This window comes from Coturnix japonica, chromosome 12 (assembly GCF_001577835.2).
Source record: "Coturnix japonica isolate 7356 chromosome 12, Coturnix japonica 2.1, whole genome shotgun sequence".
NCBI lineage: Eukaryota > Metazoa > Chordata > Aves > Galliformes > Phasianidae > Coturnix > Coturnix japonica.
The window spans coordinates 2,169,345-2,192,157 of NC_029527.1; the positions used below are offsets into that span (position 1 = coordinate 2,169,345).

The following is a 22,813-nucleotide window of genomic DNA, read 5'->3' on the forward strand; positions in this document are numbered from 1 at the left end:
ACCTTAACTTATTCTAAATTACTGAACCTTGGAAACAGTTGTAACTTTTCATAAAAACAGTGAAGGTATTTATGCATAAATTCTACTTTATCTCCAGTTCTTCGGTCAGTCTGAATCTCAACTCCTCTAAGCCTTCTTTTTAGATGAGATGGCTGTTTATCTTAGATTTAATACCATTTCCAAAACCTTCCCCATCCCCCAAGGATGCTGAACTGGAGCATACTTTGCTTAACACATGGTGTATAGCAATTCTAACGCAGTATCAACTTGAAACCGATTTCCGTGCACTGCTCAAGAAGAAACCAGGAGGCTGCTTCCCTCTTTTTGGATACTCTGGCTTTTTGTTCCCAGAATGAATGCAAACATAAGCAAACGCTACTAAGAATTGAATAAAAAATACTAAAATTTTGCTTAAACCCACAGAAAATGGAGAGAACTGCCCTACCATTGCAACTGGCATATTTTCTCTGTCAGCACACACTGGATGAGAACTGTTCATAGCAGCTTTTGCAGAATGCCCTTGAATATTTTGTTCTTTTAAGGGAAGTTTGATTTATTTATTATTTTATCTGCCTTCAGGGAAGGGCAAGAGCAGAAGTAAGCAGGTCAGCCTGAAGCTCTGAGAAGGTCTTAGGAGATGACACTTCAAACACAAGATAAACAGATTGAGTTGAAAATCAGCCAGATCAAATAATCCACAAAACCTGCCCTCATTTCTGCCTGCAAAACAAAAGCCTATTTACAGTTCCTCTGGGTTGTTTTCAACTTCATTTTTTACTTTACCTGCTTTTGACACCATACATTCCTAATTGCTAGATTTCTTCCCAGATGGTGAAGAACCTCACTCAGAAACCCATTTCCTCCATTACTGAGATTCTTCCCTTTATATTTTTTGTATATATTTAAATACTTACAGCAAAACCATTATACTAGAGAAAACCGCAAGTCCTAACTGTAACACTGCCTGCATTTACATGTATACTATCAACATCTAGTTTCTAAACAAGTCAAGACTTACATGAAAATCTAAACATGACCACTGCTTATCTCCAATGTCATTCTAGTTGTCAGTGCTATCATATTTAAAAAGCCCACAAAGGTAAGAGAGAAAATTTGATCTGAATACATTCTCAATAGGTTTTATTGCCACATACTTCATAAAGATCCAAAAAAATCTATTCTGTAAACTTCCAAGTCTTCATCTGGCTCCCATTTATAGCCATTGCCAAAAGTACATAATAAGGAAAAGGAGGGGGGAGGAAGAAATGCACTGGAAATCTAGGAAACTAATGCTTTTAGCTTATATGAATAAATATTGCCCAGGTGTAGAATTTTAAGTAATTTATAAATAAGTGAAATAGAACAAAAATACTTATTACAAAGCCCAGTTTCTAAACAAATTGTGTAACAATTCATTCAATAAAGCATTTAGATGAGAACTACTTGGCTGAAAAAAATCTTCTCACTCAAGCCCCGCCCATCAAATTCTAAAACCTTTTTGTTTCCAGAAATCTTCAGACTGAAAAGTTTTTATTTCTTTTTTAAGTGAAACTTCTCCAAGCATGTACAAGTTGTAGTGAAACATTTAACCACTCGTAGAAACGTGACTAATAGAGTAGATGTATGCTTTGGCTCTACCTCTGTCTCAGTCAGCAAGCAGCTGCTTTGTTTCTCAGCTAAACCATTAAACAAAATGGATAACACATGCCTTGTTACAGACCTCTAGCCTGCACAATTAATACTCAATTCAGAGAAAAAGCCATAGCAATTAGAAAGGGTAAATCACCACACAGCAGAAAACTGCCACTTTCACCAAGCAGGATGAACCAGACTGGATAACATTTGTAAAGGTTAAAGCTAAGTACAGCCCCCTGCTCCAGGATATTACCTCTTACCCTAGGGACAGAATGCTGGCAAAGCATTTTTTACCCCATGGAAAGCACTTTTAAGACTGTCAATCTTGGAAACCTTATTCATTGCAGCAACCTGGATGTAATTCATAACTTCACTCTTTTATCAGTCTACACTGGTTTAACGTATGCATAAGAACTTCTGGTTTTAGCACAGCCACAGAAGAGCCTGGACCCTGCTAAAACGGTAGGTGGACTTTTTTTCCTGAATGTACCTTCACCTACAGCACACGAACCTAAAGCTTAAAGCACATAACTACAGCAAGCAGAACAAAATGCTGTATGAAGATCGATTGTAAGAAATACTGTGCATGTATTTAAAATGCTTTTAAACTCTGCTTGCAGCCTCCATTCCAACACCAACTGTGGGCAACCTATAAATATTACTGGGAGGGGGGAAAGAAAGAAGGGAAAATTATCTTCTGCTGTTTGCTTTGAAACATAAAGACAAAGGCAGTGAGAGAATGATTTTCAAGCCCAAATGCTTATTGCAACATATTTTGACAACAAGGAAAAATCTCTCATTTTAACTAGATAAGATAAATATATGCCAAGTGTTTCATAAAATGCTTTATAAAATCCTCCTGCTATTGGCAGAAATAGCACTCTGGCAAATAGGCAGACAGATAATATTTTCTTTACTAGTTGGAAAAGGCTGTTTATTATTTCCTAGTTTCATTTCACATTAATAGCATCTTTTAATAATACTTCAGCCTAATTAAAGAATACCAAGAGTTAAAATTTGTTCCATGTTCCTTATGTGTTAGAAACTTCTGCCAACTACTTCTCTAGGCTTTAAATATTGTTTTGACGGATTGCATTTTCATTTCCAGTCACAAAGAAAGTATTCTCCACAGTCAACACACGAGCAGACCTCCATCAGCTCAGTGCAAGCCAAGGACATTGCTCTGTGAGAAAATGAAGACTTTGCAGGCTACTTTTTTCCTGGTTGCGTTTGTACCTTTGGTGAAGCCAGCACCTCCTATACAGCAAGATTCACCCACGTTTTATGAGTACGATACAGATATTGTCACGGGAAGCCTGATCCAGCAGGATTATGAAATGCTGCCCAAGGATGCAATAAAGGTACTCTATTTATATAATCGGTTTCATATTTTAACTGCTAAGCATTATAGAAATGAAGAAGATGTTACATGTATGTATACAAGTTTTATCGAGAAGCCTTTTAATAATGGCAAAACATGGAATAGGTCCAGAAATAAGAAAGCCACTCAAATTAAAACCACAAAACTACTACTCTTGCTATAGCCTGAGAAAGCCAAAAAGGACATGTTTTTGCAACTCAGACTAAAGCATTGCTTTTAACCCTGCTGTAGCCATGTGCCTACTGCTTTCGGAGTTTTGAGAGGTAACTAGTAGCATACTGGGCTAGAAAGTTTGAGTAATGTTGTATTAACAAAATAAACGTGAGTTCAGATTAAGGACGGTGATTTTACTCTTTTTTTTAAAAATTATTATTGCCAAAGAAATACTTGAAGCTGTAATTTTATCATTAGCAACCTGTCATTATAAGCCACAGCTTTTCTTTTGACTCAAGATATTGTGGTTTTTTTTTTTTAACCTTCTTTTTTTCTCCAGGGCTTTTTTTGTTTTGTTTTTGCAATTCTGAAGTACTACAGATTGCCCAGTCCCGTGGGTGTCACCTACTGGTGTTAACGCTTTGCGATGCTTAAACATAGCAATAAAAACACATTGTGGCACTCACCAGCACCCCCAAATGGTCAAACGGACAACTCAGAACCGTTTTAGGCTGCTATGCATATGAGCCTGTTATATTAAACACTTAAACAGGAAATACAAAAAGGAGCTAAATCAAGTGCAACTGGGCATCTTTAAATCTGACATGTGCCGGAGTGATGGAGAAACACGCATCACTAACTTCTGAACAAGGCCATTTAAAATGACTCAACTAAAAAGTGATCATCCAATCAATGAATAAGATTGTTTTAATTGCCACGTATTTTAACTTTAATGAGCAAAGCTCAGCATCAAATTGCATTCCCTACTAACATCATTCTAATAAGAGTACACCACTACTCACAGTAAGAGTATACCTACAAGGAAATAATGCCAGCAGATATACCATAGACTTAGCTATGTTTGTGCTGGCAGCACTATAAACTAGAGGTCTACTGAAGGCCAACAGTTCTGCTCATGATAATCCCAGGAATGCAATCGGTCATTATTTCCACCAGGTCAGTTCTCCAATGACGTGTTTTCATTGCAAAATAATAAATTAGTTCCATATGTGCAACAAATAGATCTTTACAAATTCCAGTGTCCCCCAACTTCAGTCATTGGATACACAGGCAAGTATTCTATTCAATTAAAATACAAATCCCAGATTCCAGAATATTTCAGCTGTAGCTGAAATAGTATTTTAGTATTAAATGTTTCCCTTGTGAGCTATAAGTCTTTACAGGCTTGGATACCCATCAGGATCAACATTTCACATGTCTAATCAACATAGCTAAGCAAACTGAACAGTTTTCAGAAACCTGTAAGACTTGCTGCTTGTTTGAGTCTTCTGTCTTTTCAGCTTACACTCCAGCTTCTCTACACCAAATACTGAAAGTCTCTCTCTCTACATAGAAGTTCCGTGCAACAACTGCTGGACTGTCACCAGCACTCCAATTTATGTAGAGAAGTCCAACAGTGATGTCACAAAACCAACTCACAAGAAAGAGCTAAAGCCTGGAAATTGACACAGGACAAGCCAAGTGATGGATGATACACATGCCAAAAGGGTCACAATGGCAGAGGCTGGCCAAGATATCCATTTCTTAAGCTCTATGGTTTTACGTTCCAAAACACAAAAATTCCCATCAGTAAATGAGACCAAGCTGGTACCCAAAGTAAACTGACAGTGTTCTCCCACTGCTCTAGGAGGTGGGCAACATGCCTCAATAAGGAATGTAGTTATGTAAATTGGTTCCTGTGTGCAACTGGTCCACACAATCTCTTCATTGATCAAACGATCAAATACAGTTGCTACAGTCTAACAACTCTCTCTAAACACTGAAATATGCAAACCACTCAAGTTTTCAAGCAATTTAAAAGATATAATTACTATCTCCACAGGTAATTTCAAATACCTTCAAATGCAAGGAAAAGTAAAGATATACTTTCAATTCAACTCTCTCAAATCTTGCAGGTTTTCTATAAAATCTTCTACCTTCTGAAGCGTTTTTGTCAACATTCGCTGCTTATGTAGCCTTTCATCATCATGACATGGTGATCTACTCTTTTTCATCATCTACTCTTTTTTCTTCTTGGCTACTGGTCTTAGCCAAAGAAGATTAGCAGTTCATTTCCCCTTCTTACCTTCCAAAATGAAGAGCTCACATAGAGAAGGGATAAAATATCATATTAGTCACCCAGCGTATAATAGTAACTTAAAAATTAAACATCACAAGAAGATATGATGTAGGAAGCTCATTTTAAAAGATATGCTATTTTAGACCCTCTGAGTACTCTGTTCATTGCTTTTTAAAATAACATTTGCTCTTACACAAAGGATGGAACAAATGATTCTCTTGACACTGGCCTGAGACTGCAAGCAGATGACAGCGAGCTGAGTGCCAGACCCACAAAGGATACAAGTAAGTTATCAGTGGAGAAATGGATATCACTCTATTCTAGTCAGATAAGCACAGAAATGACTGCCTTTTAAATACTGGCACCATAGTTTCACAAACATTATTTTTTTAAAAATTATTTCTTGCACTAACAGATGACAAACAAAGGTACCACATCTAAAAATGGTACATCATGTGGAAGTCTAAAGCCTAACACATGGTTACATTTACAAATGAGATTTACAAATGAAAATCAGATTCAAAGCAATATTTGTTACATATAATAGACTATTTCTGTCACAAAAATGAGTAGTAACTCATTAACATGTATGATGGATAAGGCAAGCCATAATAGGCTTAACCTGCATTAAAGGAGATAAAGTTTCTCTTGTTACTTAACAGCTCTTAAAAAACAGCAAATAACAGATTTCCTGAAGCTAATATATAATTATCATCACTAGAGCATAATGCAGAGTATTATACAGAATAGTAGCTAGGAGTAAAACAGGGTCAACTTGACCCTGCCAAAAATGCTCCAGAGCAATTACAGCATCAACTGCAGGCCCTTCCAGATGTTTCTCCTGCATTGAGCTGCAGTCAGATTCAAACCACTCCAAGCCAACTAGAGAATGAAATACAATTAACCTTAACAGTATTTCAAGACAAGCCCAGATAAAAACAGAGTATACACATGGCATGAAAATAGAATACAAATACGATTTTAAGTTCTAAATGCTGCTAGTAGAACAATTAAAATTAGAAGATACAAGAAATAACTGGTTTGAATAATGAAGCTGATGTTAGCTGATGAACTTTTAACAGCTCACTCATGAAATACTTTGCTTTCAGATTTGCCTACTTGTCTGCTCTGCGTGTGTTTAAGCGGATCAGTGTACTGTGAGGAAATAGATATTGAAGCTGTACCCCCACTGCCAAAGGAAACAGCATATCTTTATGCACGGTTTAATAAAATCAAGAGGATAGCTGTCTCAGATTTTGCTGACATTAGTAAGTAACATTCAGATTTTACTTTTTTACCTGACAGCACATTTTCTGGTGTCCTTTTACACTATTCACCCTACAACATGACAAATTCTACCAATATGTAAAATTACGTTGCCTCCAAGCAAACAGAAAATCTCATATATGCATTACTTCATCAAATTTATGTATGTAAATAAAATTCTTAGTTTGCAACGTACAAATCTAAGTACTAGTAGATGTTACAATGACAACGACTGTACCATCCTAACGTAAAACCATGTATGTTTCATGTTACACAATTCTAGATTCAATATTTAAATGTTCACTTCTTTTGTGTTAAGCTACTTTGAGAAGAATCGACTTTAGTGGGAATATGATAGAAGAAATAGAAGATGGAGCCTTTTCAAAGCTTTTGTTATTGGAAGAACTTTCTCTTGCTGAAAACCGACTTGTGAAACTGCCAGTTCTACCTCCCAAACTAACAACATTTAACGCGAACCAAAACAGAATCAAGAGCAGGGGAATCAAAAACAATGCTTTCAAGGTAAGTAAGAGAGCATAACCTAAGCAAGCAAGGTAAATAAAACAAGTAACCATAATGTCCAATATATTCATTTGCTCTGTATTTCTGCAATCCAAGAAATAGAGGTGGAAGAAGCAGCGTTTCAGGTTCTGTTGTGAAGGCACTCTGCAATAACAGCCCTTTGTGCACTCACTAAGATGCAATCTTACCTACTTCCTTTCTCTCATACAGAGAACTGGTAAATTCAAAATGGATGCTTCAAATAGAGGTTTGTGGGAATGCTAATGACATCTTTGCAGTGGAGCCAAGTTTTATAACCAGTACGCTGACATGGAAACTTCCAGAACGTAAAGGCATGCACTATGAGTTTCTTGATGAAACAGAATTCAACATTCACAACAAAAGAATGCTCCTTGTCAGATCCCATTAAAGGCTTTATCTATGATCAGAAAAAATGCAGATATATAATAACAGATATGAGAGTAAGTAATATCAGCACTGATTCTCTCTTTTGTTCCACTAGAAACTGACAAATTTGGCCTACCTCTACTTAGGACATAACGCACTGGAATCTGTTCCCCTTAACCTACCAGAAAGTCTGCGCATTCTGCACCTTCAGGTACTTTTGAAGCACTTTTGCTTGACATTAGATTATGGAAAGACTGAGTATTGCACAAATCTAGCTTTACTTCCTTCCAAAACATTTTACGCTGCAGTTGTGCTATCACTGTCTAGTGCTCCTCCAAACACAAGAGCTTACTTCTAACCTGTATGGTCACAACCATTCAGGGTTCAACCTGTGTATCTTTATTAACATACAGGACGAAAGAGCAGTTAAGTAAAATTAGATTATCCTTGCTGTTAGAAGTTGTTACCTAACTACCACACAGGAATTTCTCATAAATTTTGGTACACCGAGTTTAAAAAATGAAAAGACAGTAATGACCTTTGGTCAACAATAAATTTAAAATATCAATAACAACCTCAACTGGTTTATTGATAGGTAAGAATCAAGCCTTTCAAACCAATCCATAACACAAATCAATCCCAGCATCAATAAATTAAGAGAGTAAGAAGGAAGTTAAGCTTGACAATTATCAACTTGTAGGTGTGTGAATGCATTCATTTATTTAAAAAGAAAATAAAACCCACTTTGTTTTTCTTGCAGCACAACAATATTACTACAATCACCGATGACACTTTCTGCAAGTCCAATAACACACGGTACATCCGCACGCGTATGGATGAGATAAGGATGGAAGGAAATCCAATCCTCCTGGCAAAGCACGTCAATGCTTTCTCCTGCTTGAGAACACTGCCTGTAGGAACATACTACTAGCTACTACTTACATAATTACATGTGTCAAAACTCAAGCATGGTAACAAAAGATCATTCTTATTACTGTTTACATGTTTATATCTTCTCCCCACTACAGCAATTTTCCCTGTGTACCCAGAACCTTTACTACGTTGAAATGGGATTCTCCTCTGAAATAATTATTTCACAGCAGCCATCCTATTTAGGAGTTACAATGCCACCCAAACTTTCAGAATCTTTTATTATTCAAGATATAAAATGTACACATTCATATACTACCAACTTTGAATTCAACAATTACTCATTACAAAATCCTGTAAAACCCTCCAACTGTTACTTCACACACTTTACCAGTTTCCAGAATAATCAATGTATTTAACTGTGATAAACCAAAACATTCCTTGAGTAAGCTAAGTTTTTACTTCAGTCAAAATGGTTTTTGGCCTTAAATGGAATTTTTTCAGTAAAAATGTGAAGAATTTTTATCAAGCTTAGCATACCAAGCAACAAAGTGAATGGAACATTTCAAGTATGTATCAAATCATCTTTTTACATTTTTCTTTCAAAATAATCTAAATGCCATTATATATTAAAATTGAATGTATGCATATAAACACATTCAACTGTATATGTTACATAACTATTTTTACACTTTATATTTTTAATTCAAATATATAATATATATAGACATTTTGTTCAGCTGTGCTCATAGGAGTCATTCTTGCCACTTCCATTTTAATACAACAGTCAGTATGCAGTAGGGTATGACTCAAGCACTCATTTTTCTTTATTATGACATGACAGACTGAGCCTTTTTCCACTGCTTTCTCTTGACAGGAAACACAACAATAAAGTTAACAACAGATTCAGTTAATGCTCTTACCTGTAAATGAATAGATGTTCAACTAGAAGTCAGATCGAAGAAACAAATACCTCTGTACCCAATACTTACACAATATACAGAAACATAACATATCTTTAAAATTAGAATTCTAACTTAATACTATTCTGTTAACCTCAAACAAGTTAAACAAGAATTATTTCACTCAACTCCTTTAAACCAGATGTTGAAAAGAGAAAGTGTGTGCAGACCTCAAAGCACATTCATAATTTATTACAGAAGACAGTATTTCCATTTACTTCACTACACACTTCTCCTGCCTTGTCAGCTTATCTCCTCAAATACCAACCACAAGCTTAAACTCTTCTAACAGACAAATGCCCAAAAATTGCTAATTACCGTGACTAAGAACATCATACTAACCTTGTAGCTAGTGTAGATTTCTGATTTGTAGAAATAGTTAAGCACAAATACATGTATCACTGCCATCAAAAAGAATACTGATAAGATATTTTGTATTATGTCTATCTTATTTAGCTACACCCCCATTTGTTAGTGCTTGTGCTCTAGAGAATTATTACTACGTTTAACATACTGATGCTCTGCCACTATAAGTGCTGATATCTAGGTGACTTTGTCAAGCACCAACTAAGTGTTTGTCTTTCTTGATAGAGGATGCAATTATGAAATTCAAAACAAAATATTTTCACCCTGAACCTGTTAGTCAAGAAATAGCATAGCAGTCCCTATCTTTTCCATTTAAATGCTTTCATATAACAAGTAAGAGATTCCAATGTTCTCATACATCTGAAAACAAAATCAAGTCCTATGGTGAGAATAATATTTGATGTTCATTTTCACATTTGAATCTTGAAACGTTTCTGCCTCCAGGGTATTAGGGAAAGATAGCACTGCAGAGCATATCAAAACACATTCTGAATCCAATCCAAATTTATACCAGGAAAGAAATGAAAGCCACAAATTGTCTTGTCTCCATGTGGTAAGTAAAACACAGAAAACATAGAAGTACAATAACATTACATAAATAGTGGTCTCAAATCTGATTCTTATAAGAAATCATTGTTACTGCACAAAGCCCATCCCAACATTAATAGGATCAGTAAATACCAAAAGTGTTCCTATACACATATAGGCATTTCTGTAATGAACATGCCAGCACACTAAGATCCAACCACTACCACATCACAAATTTTATAGTTGTTGTTGTATATATTTTTGAAAAAGTACTAAACATCAACAGTAATTTAATGCTTTTAATATTTTGCAAGCAAAACACAAGTAAACAACTGATGTATTCTGTAAGCCACATGCAGGCAATACATTCTCATATGTTTTAATTTCCTTTCCTCCCACAGCACATTAACTCATTAAAACATTAAGTGAAAGAGCTTCAGTATGTTTTTTCCCCTCTATCTTTGTGTTCTTTATTAACGACAAGCCATTCTGGCTTTTTTCCTCCTCTATCATCCATTTCTATTCTGTATTTTCAATAAAACTTGAATTCCTTTCTTGTTAATCAATAGCAGCTTCCTTCATCTGTTCTTCCAACAATGCCCACACATACTTCAGGGGCAGCTTCACAGCAGATTAAGCGTGTGTCTAGACCAGAAAATTACTCATAGATGTAAATCCATTTTGCAAATTGAATATTTATTGCAGAAACACAGCAAGTCCTACAATCCAAATAACCTCAGGTGACCACCACACAAAAGAAAACAAAAAACCCATGAGCTAGGATTTGTTGGATATTTCACTCATACCTTCAAAAGCTATTTAAAGCCTTATCTTGGAGGTTTCTTCCATGGGAAGAGAGGACTACCAATAGAAGGTATCAGCATTATACTGAACTCCTGAGTTGGCATATGAAGCATGCGATATCCCAGCTTGTGTCAGGAAAAAGTCACAGCTGCTAAAGCACAATGTTAGGCAATATATGATGCAGAGCACATAATGTTTCTAACAGATTATTGCTCTACTCACACCTACTTAAACTGCTGTGCACAGGAAAGCCTGCTGCCAAACGTAAGTTGCTTTTCTGCTTATTTACAGTTATCCATCCCATGATTATTTTCGTTAAGTGCAAAAATTCACTACAAAACTGCAATTTCTGATCATCAGATTGGTTTGAAAATCTTTTATCTGAAATGGCCATTATTACTTTAAGCATCCAAATGATTATAACAACCATTAGTTGTCTGATCCAAGTGTTAAAAGCTACTTCTAGCCACTTTCACAGGTGCTGACATAGCATACAAAGTAGGGATGCAAATACACATACACTCCCTAGTAAGGCAGCTTTGAATACATTTTACATTGCTAGATTTGATCAGTTGTCCATTTCTGAATTTTCTGATCTCAGAAACTCTTCTATTTCTAAATAAAAGAATTAAGAACACTGGCAGAAATAAGAAGGCCTTAAAGAAAACTCTTCATGGGCCTATAATGAGATTGGATAATTTTGCTTCCATGCTACTTCTGCCAACAGAAGTAGCTTTAAAATGATACTGTAATATTGACAAAAGTCTACAGTATACAATGACTCCAGTGAACATACCATCACAGATACATTGTATATGGAATATCTGACATGGATTTTTCCATCAGTATGATGACGCAGAATACCAAAGAAAAACCTGAGAGCCACAACTATGTCGCTATGGGTTTACACTCAGCTCGGTCAACTTCAAAACCTGTTTTCTTAAGATACACATGACAGCTTCAAAGTCATCTCCGCACCTATCTCCTGTCTAATGTCTTGCCATTTTTTTACATTGTGGAAGAGTTTCTTATCATAAAACCAGTCCAGAGGCAAAGCAAACATGCCAAATAATGGTAACTTAAAATTTTCCCAGTTCAGAGGGAGGAACAGTTTATCTCCTGTTCAAGTAAAACATTTCAGAACTGGAAGTGCTGTAGCCCAAACACACTGTCACGCTTTCAAAAGAGACAGATGCAGTCCTTTAGAACTAACACGTAAATGCCAAAGACCACAAGTGTTACTTAAATTTTTCCTTTTGGCATTATTTTTTTTCCTGTTGTTGCTGATCTTGAAAATGAAATGTAATAGTAATAAACAGCTGTCTTGCTCCTCTCCACAGAAAAGGCACTGGTATTCCAACTTACATCCATGTATAAGGAACCCAACAAGAGCATGGTAAAACCAACACGAATACCAAGCCAGGGCACCACCCCTTGAACACAAACATCTTGAGCTAATGTTCTCTTCTCCTAAATGCATAAAATTAAGATTTCTGGACCAGAGTGAAGAACACAACGTTCACCAGCACTGCTCTCTTTTAATCAAACACTTAATCAGAGTATTCATATAGAAAAGTTTGACAAACAGTACCTTGAAATGTAAGAAGGTGCATCTACGATGTTCACGCCACTCAGCATAAGATGAAAGGTTTCTGAAAAACATCAGAAGATTTCCATGTTCTTCAGCACTGCAAAAGAAAAATATATTGTTTATCCCAAGCAGCACAAGAGGTCTCAATTCTATAGCCTAAAATTTGCACTTTTACCTTAAAAAAAAAACCAAAACACAACATATTTAGAAATAAATTTTGAAAAGATGAGCCAAGCATTTCAAGCTTCTCTGAAACGTAAGCAGCAACAGAATTAGGCCTATATGTAAAACATGAAAAAATAGCAAAGCAGTTCTCCTGTAAAGTCTTGACTTCAGGCTTGTTCATCAATTCTCTTACTCCTGAATAAACTCTCAAGTGCTACATAGTAAAACAGTAATCTGCAAAACTGGTAAAATGAACCAAATTACATTTCAAGGCACTGAACAATCTGACTTTTGTCCTGCTGTAAGGTGGAATGATACAAAGATGGTAACAAAGATGGTAACAGATATTCAAAAGATTATTTATGAGGAAAAACTCACCCATATGGATGCCTTTGCTGGGAAACGAATTCACAACAGAGAAATGGGCTGTGGAGATATTAGTGCCAGGCCCATCCTATGCAGAAACTAATAGCCCAGGATAGAACTAAACTGATTCTTGCAGGTCTCTCCTCAATACTTCCACAGCTTTAGACTCTCACATGATTTAGCAGTTAATCTACATATGGATACAGTACAGTTTCATTCATTTGAACAATCCTAGACTTGCACTAAATAATTCTCTCAGAACCTAGTGTTCTACAAAGACACCTTTCCTCAGCTCGCACATAGCCAGAATGGTCTCTGTTGTGCTTACAGTTAACATCATAAGACTGAAATGTAAATGCTCTGTTGGCAAGGAAATATCTCAACAGCAATACACTACAGGAAACATAATTAGTTTTCACCAACAAGGCCACTGAAAAGAGAGGGGTCAGCAGTGGTCACTTTAAGGCAAGGCTGAGGAATTTTCAGTACAAAAAACAAAATGGAAGACAACTGAGGAAAAGTTCCTATCATTTGGCTTTGCTATTTTCAGAGTTACTGAACAACGCCAACTGCAAATACTTAAGTCCAGTGATTCCACACTCAGTATGAGATTTTTCCATTTCTGCTGGCCACAGTTAACCAACAGAAGCAGCTTTTCTACTTCAGTGACTGGCATTAAAGTTACTTTTGTTATACACTTACTGCTATGTCCTCCAGCAGAACTACATCAGTTTGTATGGCAACTAAGACATAACAAAACCTTTTTAGTAAGACACCATTGCATTCCCTTTGAAATGGTCCATGAAGGCAGGCAATTGAAGAGCACCAGTCTCAAGGCTAACCCCCAGAGGATGCTACTCATCACCAGCATCCACCTGGACAGAGCCACTGACAGCAACTCTAGCTGTGGCCATCCAGCCCATTTCTTAGCTACCAAATAATCCAGCCTTCAAATCCCTCTCTCTCTAATATAAGAAAAAGATGTTGTGTAGGACCATATCAAAGGGAAATCCAGACTTCTAATACTTTGAAAACATTAGTATCTTTCCTGTTTGAGATAAGCTATTCTTTTTTGGATTTTCAGGACAGGTGAGAGCCAAACTTGACACCCTTAACAGAATGGCTGCAAGAGTATTACTAACTCACTTCAGCAGTTCAAGGAAGAACTTTGCCTCAGGTCCAGCTTTACTTAATGTATATGAACAGCAACACATTACACAAACTGGAAAAAAAATAAATGGGACATTCATTCAGATTCCCAAAATGTAAAAGAAAAGCCAAACAAGTCTTATCCCAGCCTGGAAAGAACAACATCATTAAAGGAAATTACCCAAGTAGTCACAACTGCCAGCAAAACCAGGCCAAGGCAAAAAAAAACCTGCTGGCAGCACAGGCTAAATTGAATCCCTGGAAGAAAGTAGACACGAATTTACAATAACCATCTCTGTGTCCTGGACAGGACTTTTTATTTTTAACCACAACTTCATCATTTATATAAAGGTCTGCATACAATATAGTAAAATTCTAGGCTTAAATGACTGCCTGAATCTCACTATCCAGCAAATGTGATTCTACACATACAACAACGTGCTTTTTAAGCCTGCATACCTGGAAGGAAAGGATACAAACATTTGTAACAATTTAAATACTTTAATTCTGTTTTAAAAAGTGGTCATTTTGATGAGTAATCAATTTTATGCAACTTAAAAGCCTGTCACTAACCTCGTGACATTGTTTCTACATTATTTTAATTGATATTTTAGGCAAAGCAGTAGATGAAAGTTCTCAAGGCTGGATCACCAGATTTTTTTAAGACAAGATTAGAGAACCAGTTGCATCAAACAGTTTAAGAGGCATACAAAATGGTTAAGGTACCAAAGGGAAATTATAGTGTTGAGAGAAATTAAGGGCTTCTAATTCTTCTCAAGTTTGAAGCTCACTAGGCAATGGGGACCTCTCCATTTACTGTTCTCTGTTGAGTGATAAAGATAATAGAGTGTGCCATCCATGTACCACCCAATTAGATCCCTGAATGACATTGGTGAATGGCAATTTAAAAATGCATCAAGAAAATAATCTGACATTGAAGTTCTTTGGATCAGATAGAGAGCCACAAAGCAACATGTGAGCAGTATTTCAGTGTACTTTCTGATGGCATATAAACTACTCACAAAAAAAATGAACAACATTGGGTTTAGAATAGGAAAATTCCCAATTAGCCAAAATTAGCTTAATTCCTAATGCTGAGTTCAATTCCCACAAATCATAATATACTGAGAACACTTTCAGAACGAGGACTGCTCTGAAAGTAAAGTCTCCTATTTTATTTGTTGGCAGGATGGCAGCAGAGGTTAAATCTCCCCTCCAGTATTTCATGACAGGTTGTTGCCATGATGGCAGCAGAGGGGCACTCTGAGATAATGGCATCTGAGTGCATATGGAACAAATGTGTGCCACTGAATTCCCCTGTGCAGAAAAAAAACTGTACCCACTGACATTCACCAGTGCTTGCCAGACATTTATGGAGACCAAACAGTGGATGTGAGCTCAGCAAGGCAGTGGATATTTCATGTCAGCAGTGGTGACAGTGGGTCACTTCTGCAGGCACAAATTTTGACAAGCATAGCATGCTCTTGCTCAGTAGCGCTGAAGAAAAAACAGAGTCCTGCAGCTGAGAATCTGCTCTATCAAATAGTGTCGTTGTGGTCTTCATATCTATTACAGACTGTATGGGAATAGGAGCAACGTACATACAACAAAGTAGTAAGATATTAAAGTTTGAGCCTCTTTTTGGAAAGAACTAAGCAATACAAACTGTCACTAAAAAAAAAAGTTACGAACAGAAAACTTCAGTCTCCAAAGCCAACATCACGTAAGAGAGAAGCTATCCAAAAACAGCAAATAGCATTTTCAGGCCCAGTGTTAACTATGCATCAGGTTAAAATCACATGCCCTTTGTCCAATCACCATTTCCTTTTATGATATAATATCAACAAAGTACAAAAGCATCTAAGAAGCTCTAAATTTGTAACACTATTTAAGGGTTCAGTACACAAAGCTTCTTGCACTGGGATATAAAACCAAGGAATTACTCTTGTAGCTGTAGGAATAATTTATGCTTCACCTCACTTCCAAGACAGCAAGTCCATGCAGTGTTTGACATAATGCAGACCTTGTACAAATCCTTCATGATGACTGTTAAATTCTATTAATCACTAAAACATATCAGCAGTTTCCCAAATGTCTGTAAACTTCTCCTAAGCAGTCTATGCAGCTGTTTGTTTCCCATTACCTGTTAGATTAGTTAAGTAATAAAAAGAAGAAATGGGTAAGAGGATTTTTCATGGATATTGTAGTCCTCAGTACTACAATAGTTTAACATGGGTTATAACTCGTGCAAGGGCACTTGAGAAAAACACAGAAATAGAAGTGTTGTGGTTCTATCTGTAGACATTTGAGTGTTACACCATGTATAAGGAAGAGCACACCTTTCAAAATAAGTGTTGTATTCCAACACTACCTAGTTGAAAATGAACTTCAGTTTTCCTTCTTTTAAAAAACACATTGCTCAAGTGCTTCATTATTCTTGCTTTCTTCCAAAGCAGGATGGGCTTGGGAATTAGGACTGACTGCCAAGTTTTTAACTCCAGTGCTATTAAAGATCATGCATTATGAAAAATGTAACAAAAAAAAAATAAATTAGAATGATGAAGAGGAAAAAATTCAGGCCACCAGAGAAAAGGCACTTGGCAAGGCTGGGCCATGGAAGTGAAAGACAAATGAAGAAAAAGATGAGGAGACTGAAAAGAACAATACCAGATTCAGGTGGACAAGAACTGGAGGGATAGGGGGGGAAGAAAAATTTAGTAATCAAGATTTTAAGAGTAACTGGGACACTGAAGAATAGAAGAACTATCTGGGAAAATAAAGTGTGAAATTAGGCATGAAAAGAAGGGACTGGGAATTGAACCTAGAAAGGGGATTGAGAAAACAAACCTTAAGGAAACATCACATTATCAGATTAAGCCAGTATAATGATGCATTGCTATCTAAACAGACATTGCCAATATTAACTCCACTCTGGCAACATATTTCCTGCCTTAAATGAGTAATAAATGTAATTTATAAAAGAAGTTATATATTATTTCTCTTTCAGCCAGTTGAGTATATTGGCATAACTTACTTTGCAGCATAATTAATTTCTACACTGGCATAACTTATATTTACTATGAATACTCATGTAATGTGGAAAAGGACAAGGATAGTGAAAAAACAGAGGCAAAACAGAAGTGCTCCAGTCAGGATGAAATGAAGTCTGAAGCTATTATTTCAATACATTAGTTTCTGGTATAACCATCAAATCCCAAGACAACTATACTGTCAAAAAATACACATGAAAAAAATAGTAATTTCCTTTTCTAAATCCAGCTTCTTGAGTGAATTCAACCACTACTCCTCCTCCTACCGCTAGCTGTAGTAGATTTGAATGGAAATTCCAGTCTTCTAAGCAAAACATTCAGCTGTGTCTATGAACTAACTAGGCCTGAGGTAATTTAATGGACCTTCCTTCTTTCTCAACCACTTGCCTTCCCTCTCCATGCTCAAGTCTAAAAAGTAACACATTAAGGGACAGGATTAAGTTAGCTACCCAGTAATAATTAATAATTTAATTATAACAAGGAGACAGTGGGATCGAGTGTGCCCTCAGCAAGTTTAAAACTGACACTTCAGAGGGAAACGATATCATTCAGAAAATCCTTAACAAGCTTGAAAGGTGGGCCCATGCAAATCTCATGAAGATCAATAAGGTGTCAGAGCAATCTCAAATATCATCCTGTGTACCAAAAGCTGGCAAGTTCATGATTATATAAATGAAAATACAGTATCTGAGTTTATCTTGTAGCTATTTCTCTAAACCAAACAATTCCAAACATCTAAAGCACATTACAACCCCAACATGTTCCTGTCTGACATGAATTCATTTAAGCGCTTTCAGGCCTTATGAATGGTCCACTCCATCTTGTCTCCACAAGGGTACGGACTCATGACAGGAAGCATTACAGTTGGGCTAACAGTACATTGCCTCCCAAAGAAATTGCCAGCAGCTTTCATCAGAACCCCATGTTGTTTCAGCATTGGATAGCCTACACAATAACTTTTCTTAAACAAAAAAAAAAACCCTCAATGTTACCTGGACACAAACTTGCTTAATTCTGAACACTGTCCAGATTCCACTAGGATGCTGAGATCAGTGATAGCAACAGACACATTCTCCTTGTTCTAGATTGGAGAAACAACAACGCAATATTTTAGAAGTTGCTCTACAATGAAATATAGAAACATATATGTATAAAATGTACCAAAATCTATGCATATACTGCTACACATAAAAATCTATTGTAGTATTTCTAAGTTATGTCTTACTTGCACAAAAATTTTCTTGCATTTCAACATATCAGCATTATTCAGGCAATAAAGATGTTGGATTAACATCTAAGCTACTCAGCACAGAGAACAGACATTTGTAAAAGAAGATTATTTCACAAGTTCATCTACTCCCTTCCATGTCACTGATACTGCAGATTCCTCTCACTTTTCAACACTTCTCCTCCATCACAAAAACCAGAAATCTCAAGTTTAATATCCCTTTTGGAAAACATCCTAATGCTAAAATCCTAAAATTTGGATGTCCTTTTCCTGCTTGCATTCCTTCCATTTTACAACCTATTGTTTTGTCTCAAATTCCTGTCTCGTTTTACAATAACACACTACTCAGGGATACATAACAAAACATTCCCAAATTAAAAAACCTAACAAACTAAGAAAACATCGAGAAAGGACGATCATTCAGTAGAAATGAAGCCATGGAATAATTTAAATCTTTTTTGTATTAATTCTTGAGCACCCAGAGGAATACATCAGATTAATGGTGAATGAATAATACCTTGAAGACCATAACAAACATTTCACTTTAACATGGAGACTTTGTACTCTTCCTTATTCTCAGCACTACAAGGAAATTCTCACTACAACTAAATTCTCTCAAGACCTATTTAAATGGTTCTAACAAAATGATAATACAAAACCATATGTTAGTAAAACAACAGACCATATTTTACAGCTGTATCCAAGCCATTATGTTTTAATTTGTACATCTACAAGAAAATACAAAGCCTTTAAAACCATTCAGGATAATATATAACCACAAAAATTGTGCAAAGGAACAGAAATAACTGTTTGCAGCCATACACTCTTGATTTGTGTAGGTAACACCATAAATAAAAGCCTAAACATATGTGTTGTGGCAAAAAAAAAGTGCTCTCCAATCATGTCTACTTGACTAGTTTATGGCTTTCCTGAATACATTCACAACTCAAAGGCTTGAAAAAGCACAGAATGGTGGTGGTACAAATTTGATTCAGTTAAGCTACAGTAATATGTAGTCTGTATTGTATTTTAAATTGTAATCTACGGGTTAAAATTCTGTGTTTTTATTAACTAAAGGCTTGTTTGTTTGTCTTCTTCATACAAACACACTTAGTTTTCTGTGCATAACATACCTACAAAGTAATTCTGTCAGCCCTGGTTTTAGGTGCTAAACAGGCAAGTGCTGTCATCTAGTGGTAGAATCCATTTAAACACTCAGATTATCATCTGTGCCCCATTAACATCAAATACCACAGAACACAAAGAATTTATCATTCCAAGGACCATGCAAGTGAGAAACATAATCAAGTCCCACGATGGATGCAGGTTACTTCCATACCTAAAGCTAAGTGCAATTTTACATGCCAGTGCTACAAAAGTACTACAAGAACTTTAAGTTCTAAGCCATGCTTTGCAAAATAACTTCATTCAACTCTTGAAATTCCATATCACACAATCCACAGATACCATCGGGTCCAAATACACTATTTAAAGCCACCTTCAAAGTTGAGCTGAAAATCAAGTTTTCCTAAGAAGGAAACTTTCCAGTGTCAAAAAAAAAGAATTACTACAAACTGGGGTAACAGCTCCTTCCCACTGCTTACCATCCTAAATCCTGTACTAATAGATTCAGACAAGAGCTTCCTTGCAGAAAGTGTCATAATTGGTGGAACCTTTGTGCAGTCCCCATGATGTAATGGCAATTCACACTAATGAAATGAGTAGGAGTAGAACCAAAGTAAAATAGAAACTGTTCTTGCTTTTAATGCTTTAGCTTTTCCTCTGCTCCCTCAAGAGATGTGGGGCTTGGAATTTTCCATTCTCCAGATCAAGATACCAGATTATAGGAGAACATGGTAAGAATTTAATGTCTGGATGTAGAACTTGAACTTTAGAGTTATTTTGCTTGGATGCACTTGGAATTGAAAAGCTGGGTCCATCTGTCATGGAGAGGTTTACATCAAGGAAACTCAGCCGTAATGATAAAACACCAGTTAAAAGTTTTCAGCTGAAAATTCAAGTATTCATATCTGTTCCTTTGAAGTTTTGCTTGTTTATTTTATTTTATATATACAGTGATTGTTACCTGCACTTCAAGAAGCTGGAATTCCAAACAAAAAGGCAAGGACTGGCAATTTCCTGACAGTCTGTGCTTCTGAACTGTTCGATTTGCAGCTGTTATTTTAAAAGTTTAAAAAAGAAAGTTAGCAAAATACTTTGTAATAGCTCTATTCAACTATTACTGTATCTCTGCCACTGGTCATGTTTAAAGTACCAAACAACACTGTCAGTCACAGAAATCATGAAAGTAAGTGAAACATACTAAGAAAAGAACTACTAACTTCATAGCAGACTTTTGTTTTTCCACCCAGTAAAATACAGTACTTGCTGAGAAACTATTTTCTCAATAAATGCTATTAATTTGAAATACAATGGAATTTTCTTCCTATTAACATTTAAAGTGGAATTACAACATGCATCCACAAACATAATCAACTGGAACATGTTCAGTATAGCACCACTAACAGCCATAAAAATGCTTACCTCTTTCTAATGTTTTCTTAGAATGACTTGTGATCTGAATACCAGTAAACTTCACCAAAAAGGAGAGATCTCTCTCTAGACTTTCAAGTTCAGCTATCAGGTCCAGTGGAGGTTCATGTCCCTTATGTCCCAGAAATTCTCTTTGGAATATTTTCCTAGAATTTAAAAAAAAAAAGCAAAATGGAAATAAGAAAAGAATATACAACAAAGCAACAAACAAAATATTCAAGAAATAGGAAAAAGTTTTGTTAAATCAGTACAAAAGTATCATTAAATTAAAGGCATTTGTAATTTGTTCTGAGTACTTTCAGTCTAAGATCAGCTGTCAGGAATCTCATTTCAGTTAGATCTCCAGCCTGAAGAAATACTTTGTGTTCATTGCCAGGCAGACAGAGCCTTTATTCTTTTATATATAAACACTTGGAGGAACATACAATAAAAGTGAGCTGTGATGCCTTCACTGAAAAGAAATCAACTACACATTACTTGTAATCTTCTATCATAATTGTCCCATGTCCTCAACAAGACCTGCATCACTGTAACAATAAGTACAAGTCCTAATATCTTAACACACATGCAAAAGCATAACAGCAAGAATTTTGATAAAGACATGCCAATAAGACATACGCTGACTTCTGTACTTCTTCATCAGAATAAAAGGTGGATTCCTGTTGGAGATCTTCATATTTTTCAGTCAAACGTTTAATTTCTTCTTCCAACAACTGAATTTCATCTTCATAAACTTGAAAAACGCTGTTGTCCATTTCTCCCACTCCAAGGCACTAGGCACAACAAATGAGCATATTAGATCCCACCTCACCCCAAATGGATCGCTATTCACAATGTATTTTTTTCCGAATAATTAACTTCAAAATGTAAATACGGCATTAGGCAACGTCTCCTGCCATAGTGTGAAACAATCCAATTATATTTTATGTCTTTTGAAAATTAAAGAATTAATAATTACCATTTTTAATTATCCCGAGTAGTTCTGACATGGTTTTGTTGTATTAATACCTTGAAAATAGAATTCATGGATTCTAAATGTAAATTTTAGGCCAATTGCAAAACATAAATCACTGTGATTGTACTGGAAGTGTTGAGTCACAGCCTGAACCATTGATTGAGCACTTGAGGAAAGGACCAGGTCAGCCCTGGTGAAGGCAATTCAGCTGTGTGATAGGAAGGTAAGCTCTTGTCTATTGTAACACTATTACACTTGTGCTGCTCCCTTTGTCATTACACCTCCCATATCACCATCTCCATTGCACTGCTCTTTCTGATAGTTATACTAAACCACAGATATAACAGCAAAAAGAGGAAAGCAGCATAGAAGGATTGATTTGAGAGTGGTGAATGCGATTTCATCTCATGAAGCAGCTGGCAGTAACAGAGCACCATGCACTGCCTGCACTGCTCCTAATGCAGCACTGATGGAGCACAGCTGGGCTGGACACCTGAGGGATGGAGCACAGCTGCTCTTAGTGAACACAAAAGCATTAACGAGCAAAAAGCAGCTGATAGACACAAGGAATAGTCACCTTTCATAAATAAGTCCTGCCGGTCCGACCTTTCGAAGTGCGCGCCCAGCCTGAGCCCCGGGCGCTACCACAGCGGGGGGCACCGCTCAGCCCCACTGCCCTGAGGAACCAGCTCGAAGAGCACACCCCAAGTGTATTCGAAGTATTTAATAAAAGCGTTATTCATGTAGCTATTTACGTTTGTGCTTGGTTTTTTCTTTTTTTTTATTTTCTTTACGTCTTGTG

General features: G+C 36.3%; 2 protein-coding genes across 2 annotated transcripts in view; one reads left to right on the forward strand and one right to left on the reverse strand.

Annotated features, from left to right (window-relative positions):
• The window catches only part of CENPP (centromere protein P), a 101,081-nt gene extending 78,308 nt beyond the window's left edge, over positions 1-22,773 (reverse strand). The window contains exons 1-6 of the mRNA XM_015874677.2: positions 22,589-22,773; positions 21,675-21,829; positions 21,048-21,202; positions 20,590-20,678; positions 18,268-18,356; positions 12,546-12,642 (exon numbers count right to left, since the gene is read on the reverse strand). Of these exons, the coding sequence (XP_015730163.1) occupies positions 12,546-12,642; positions 18,268-18,356; positions 20,590-20,678; positions 21,048-21,202; positions 21,675-21,811 (567 nt within the window). The 5' untranslated portion in view covers positions 21,812-21,829; positions 22,589-22,773. The remainder of the gene's footprint in view (positions 1-12,545; positions 12,643-18,267; positions 18,357-20,589; positions 20,679-21,047; positions 21,203-21,674; positions 21,830-22,588) is intronic.
• On the forward strand, positions 1,716-9,944 carry OGN (osteoglycin; the record flags this gene model as incomplete). The annotated part of the gene is given in 7 exon segments (NM_001323222.1): positions 1,716-2,097; positions 2,744-2,996; positions 5,449-5,533; positions 6,359-6,517; positions 6,835-7,037; positions 7,540-7,635; positions 8,185-9,944. Coding segments are annotated over 6 exon segments (882 nt in total).
• Positions 22,774-22,813: the final 40 nt, after the last annotated feature.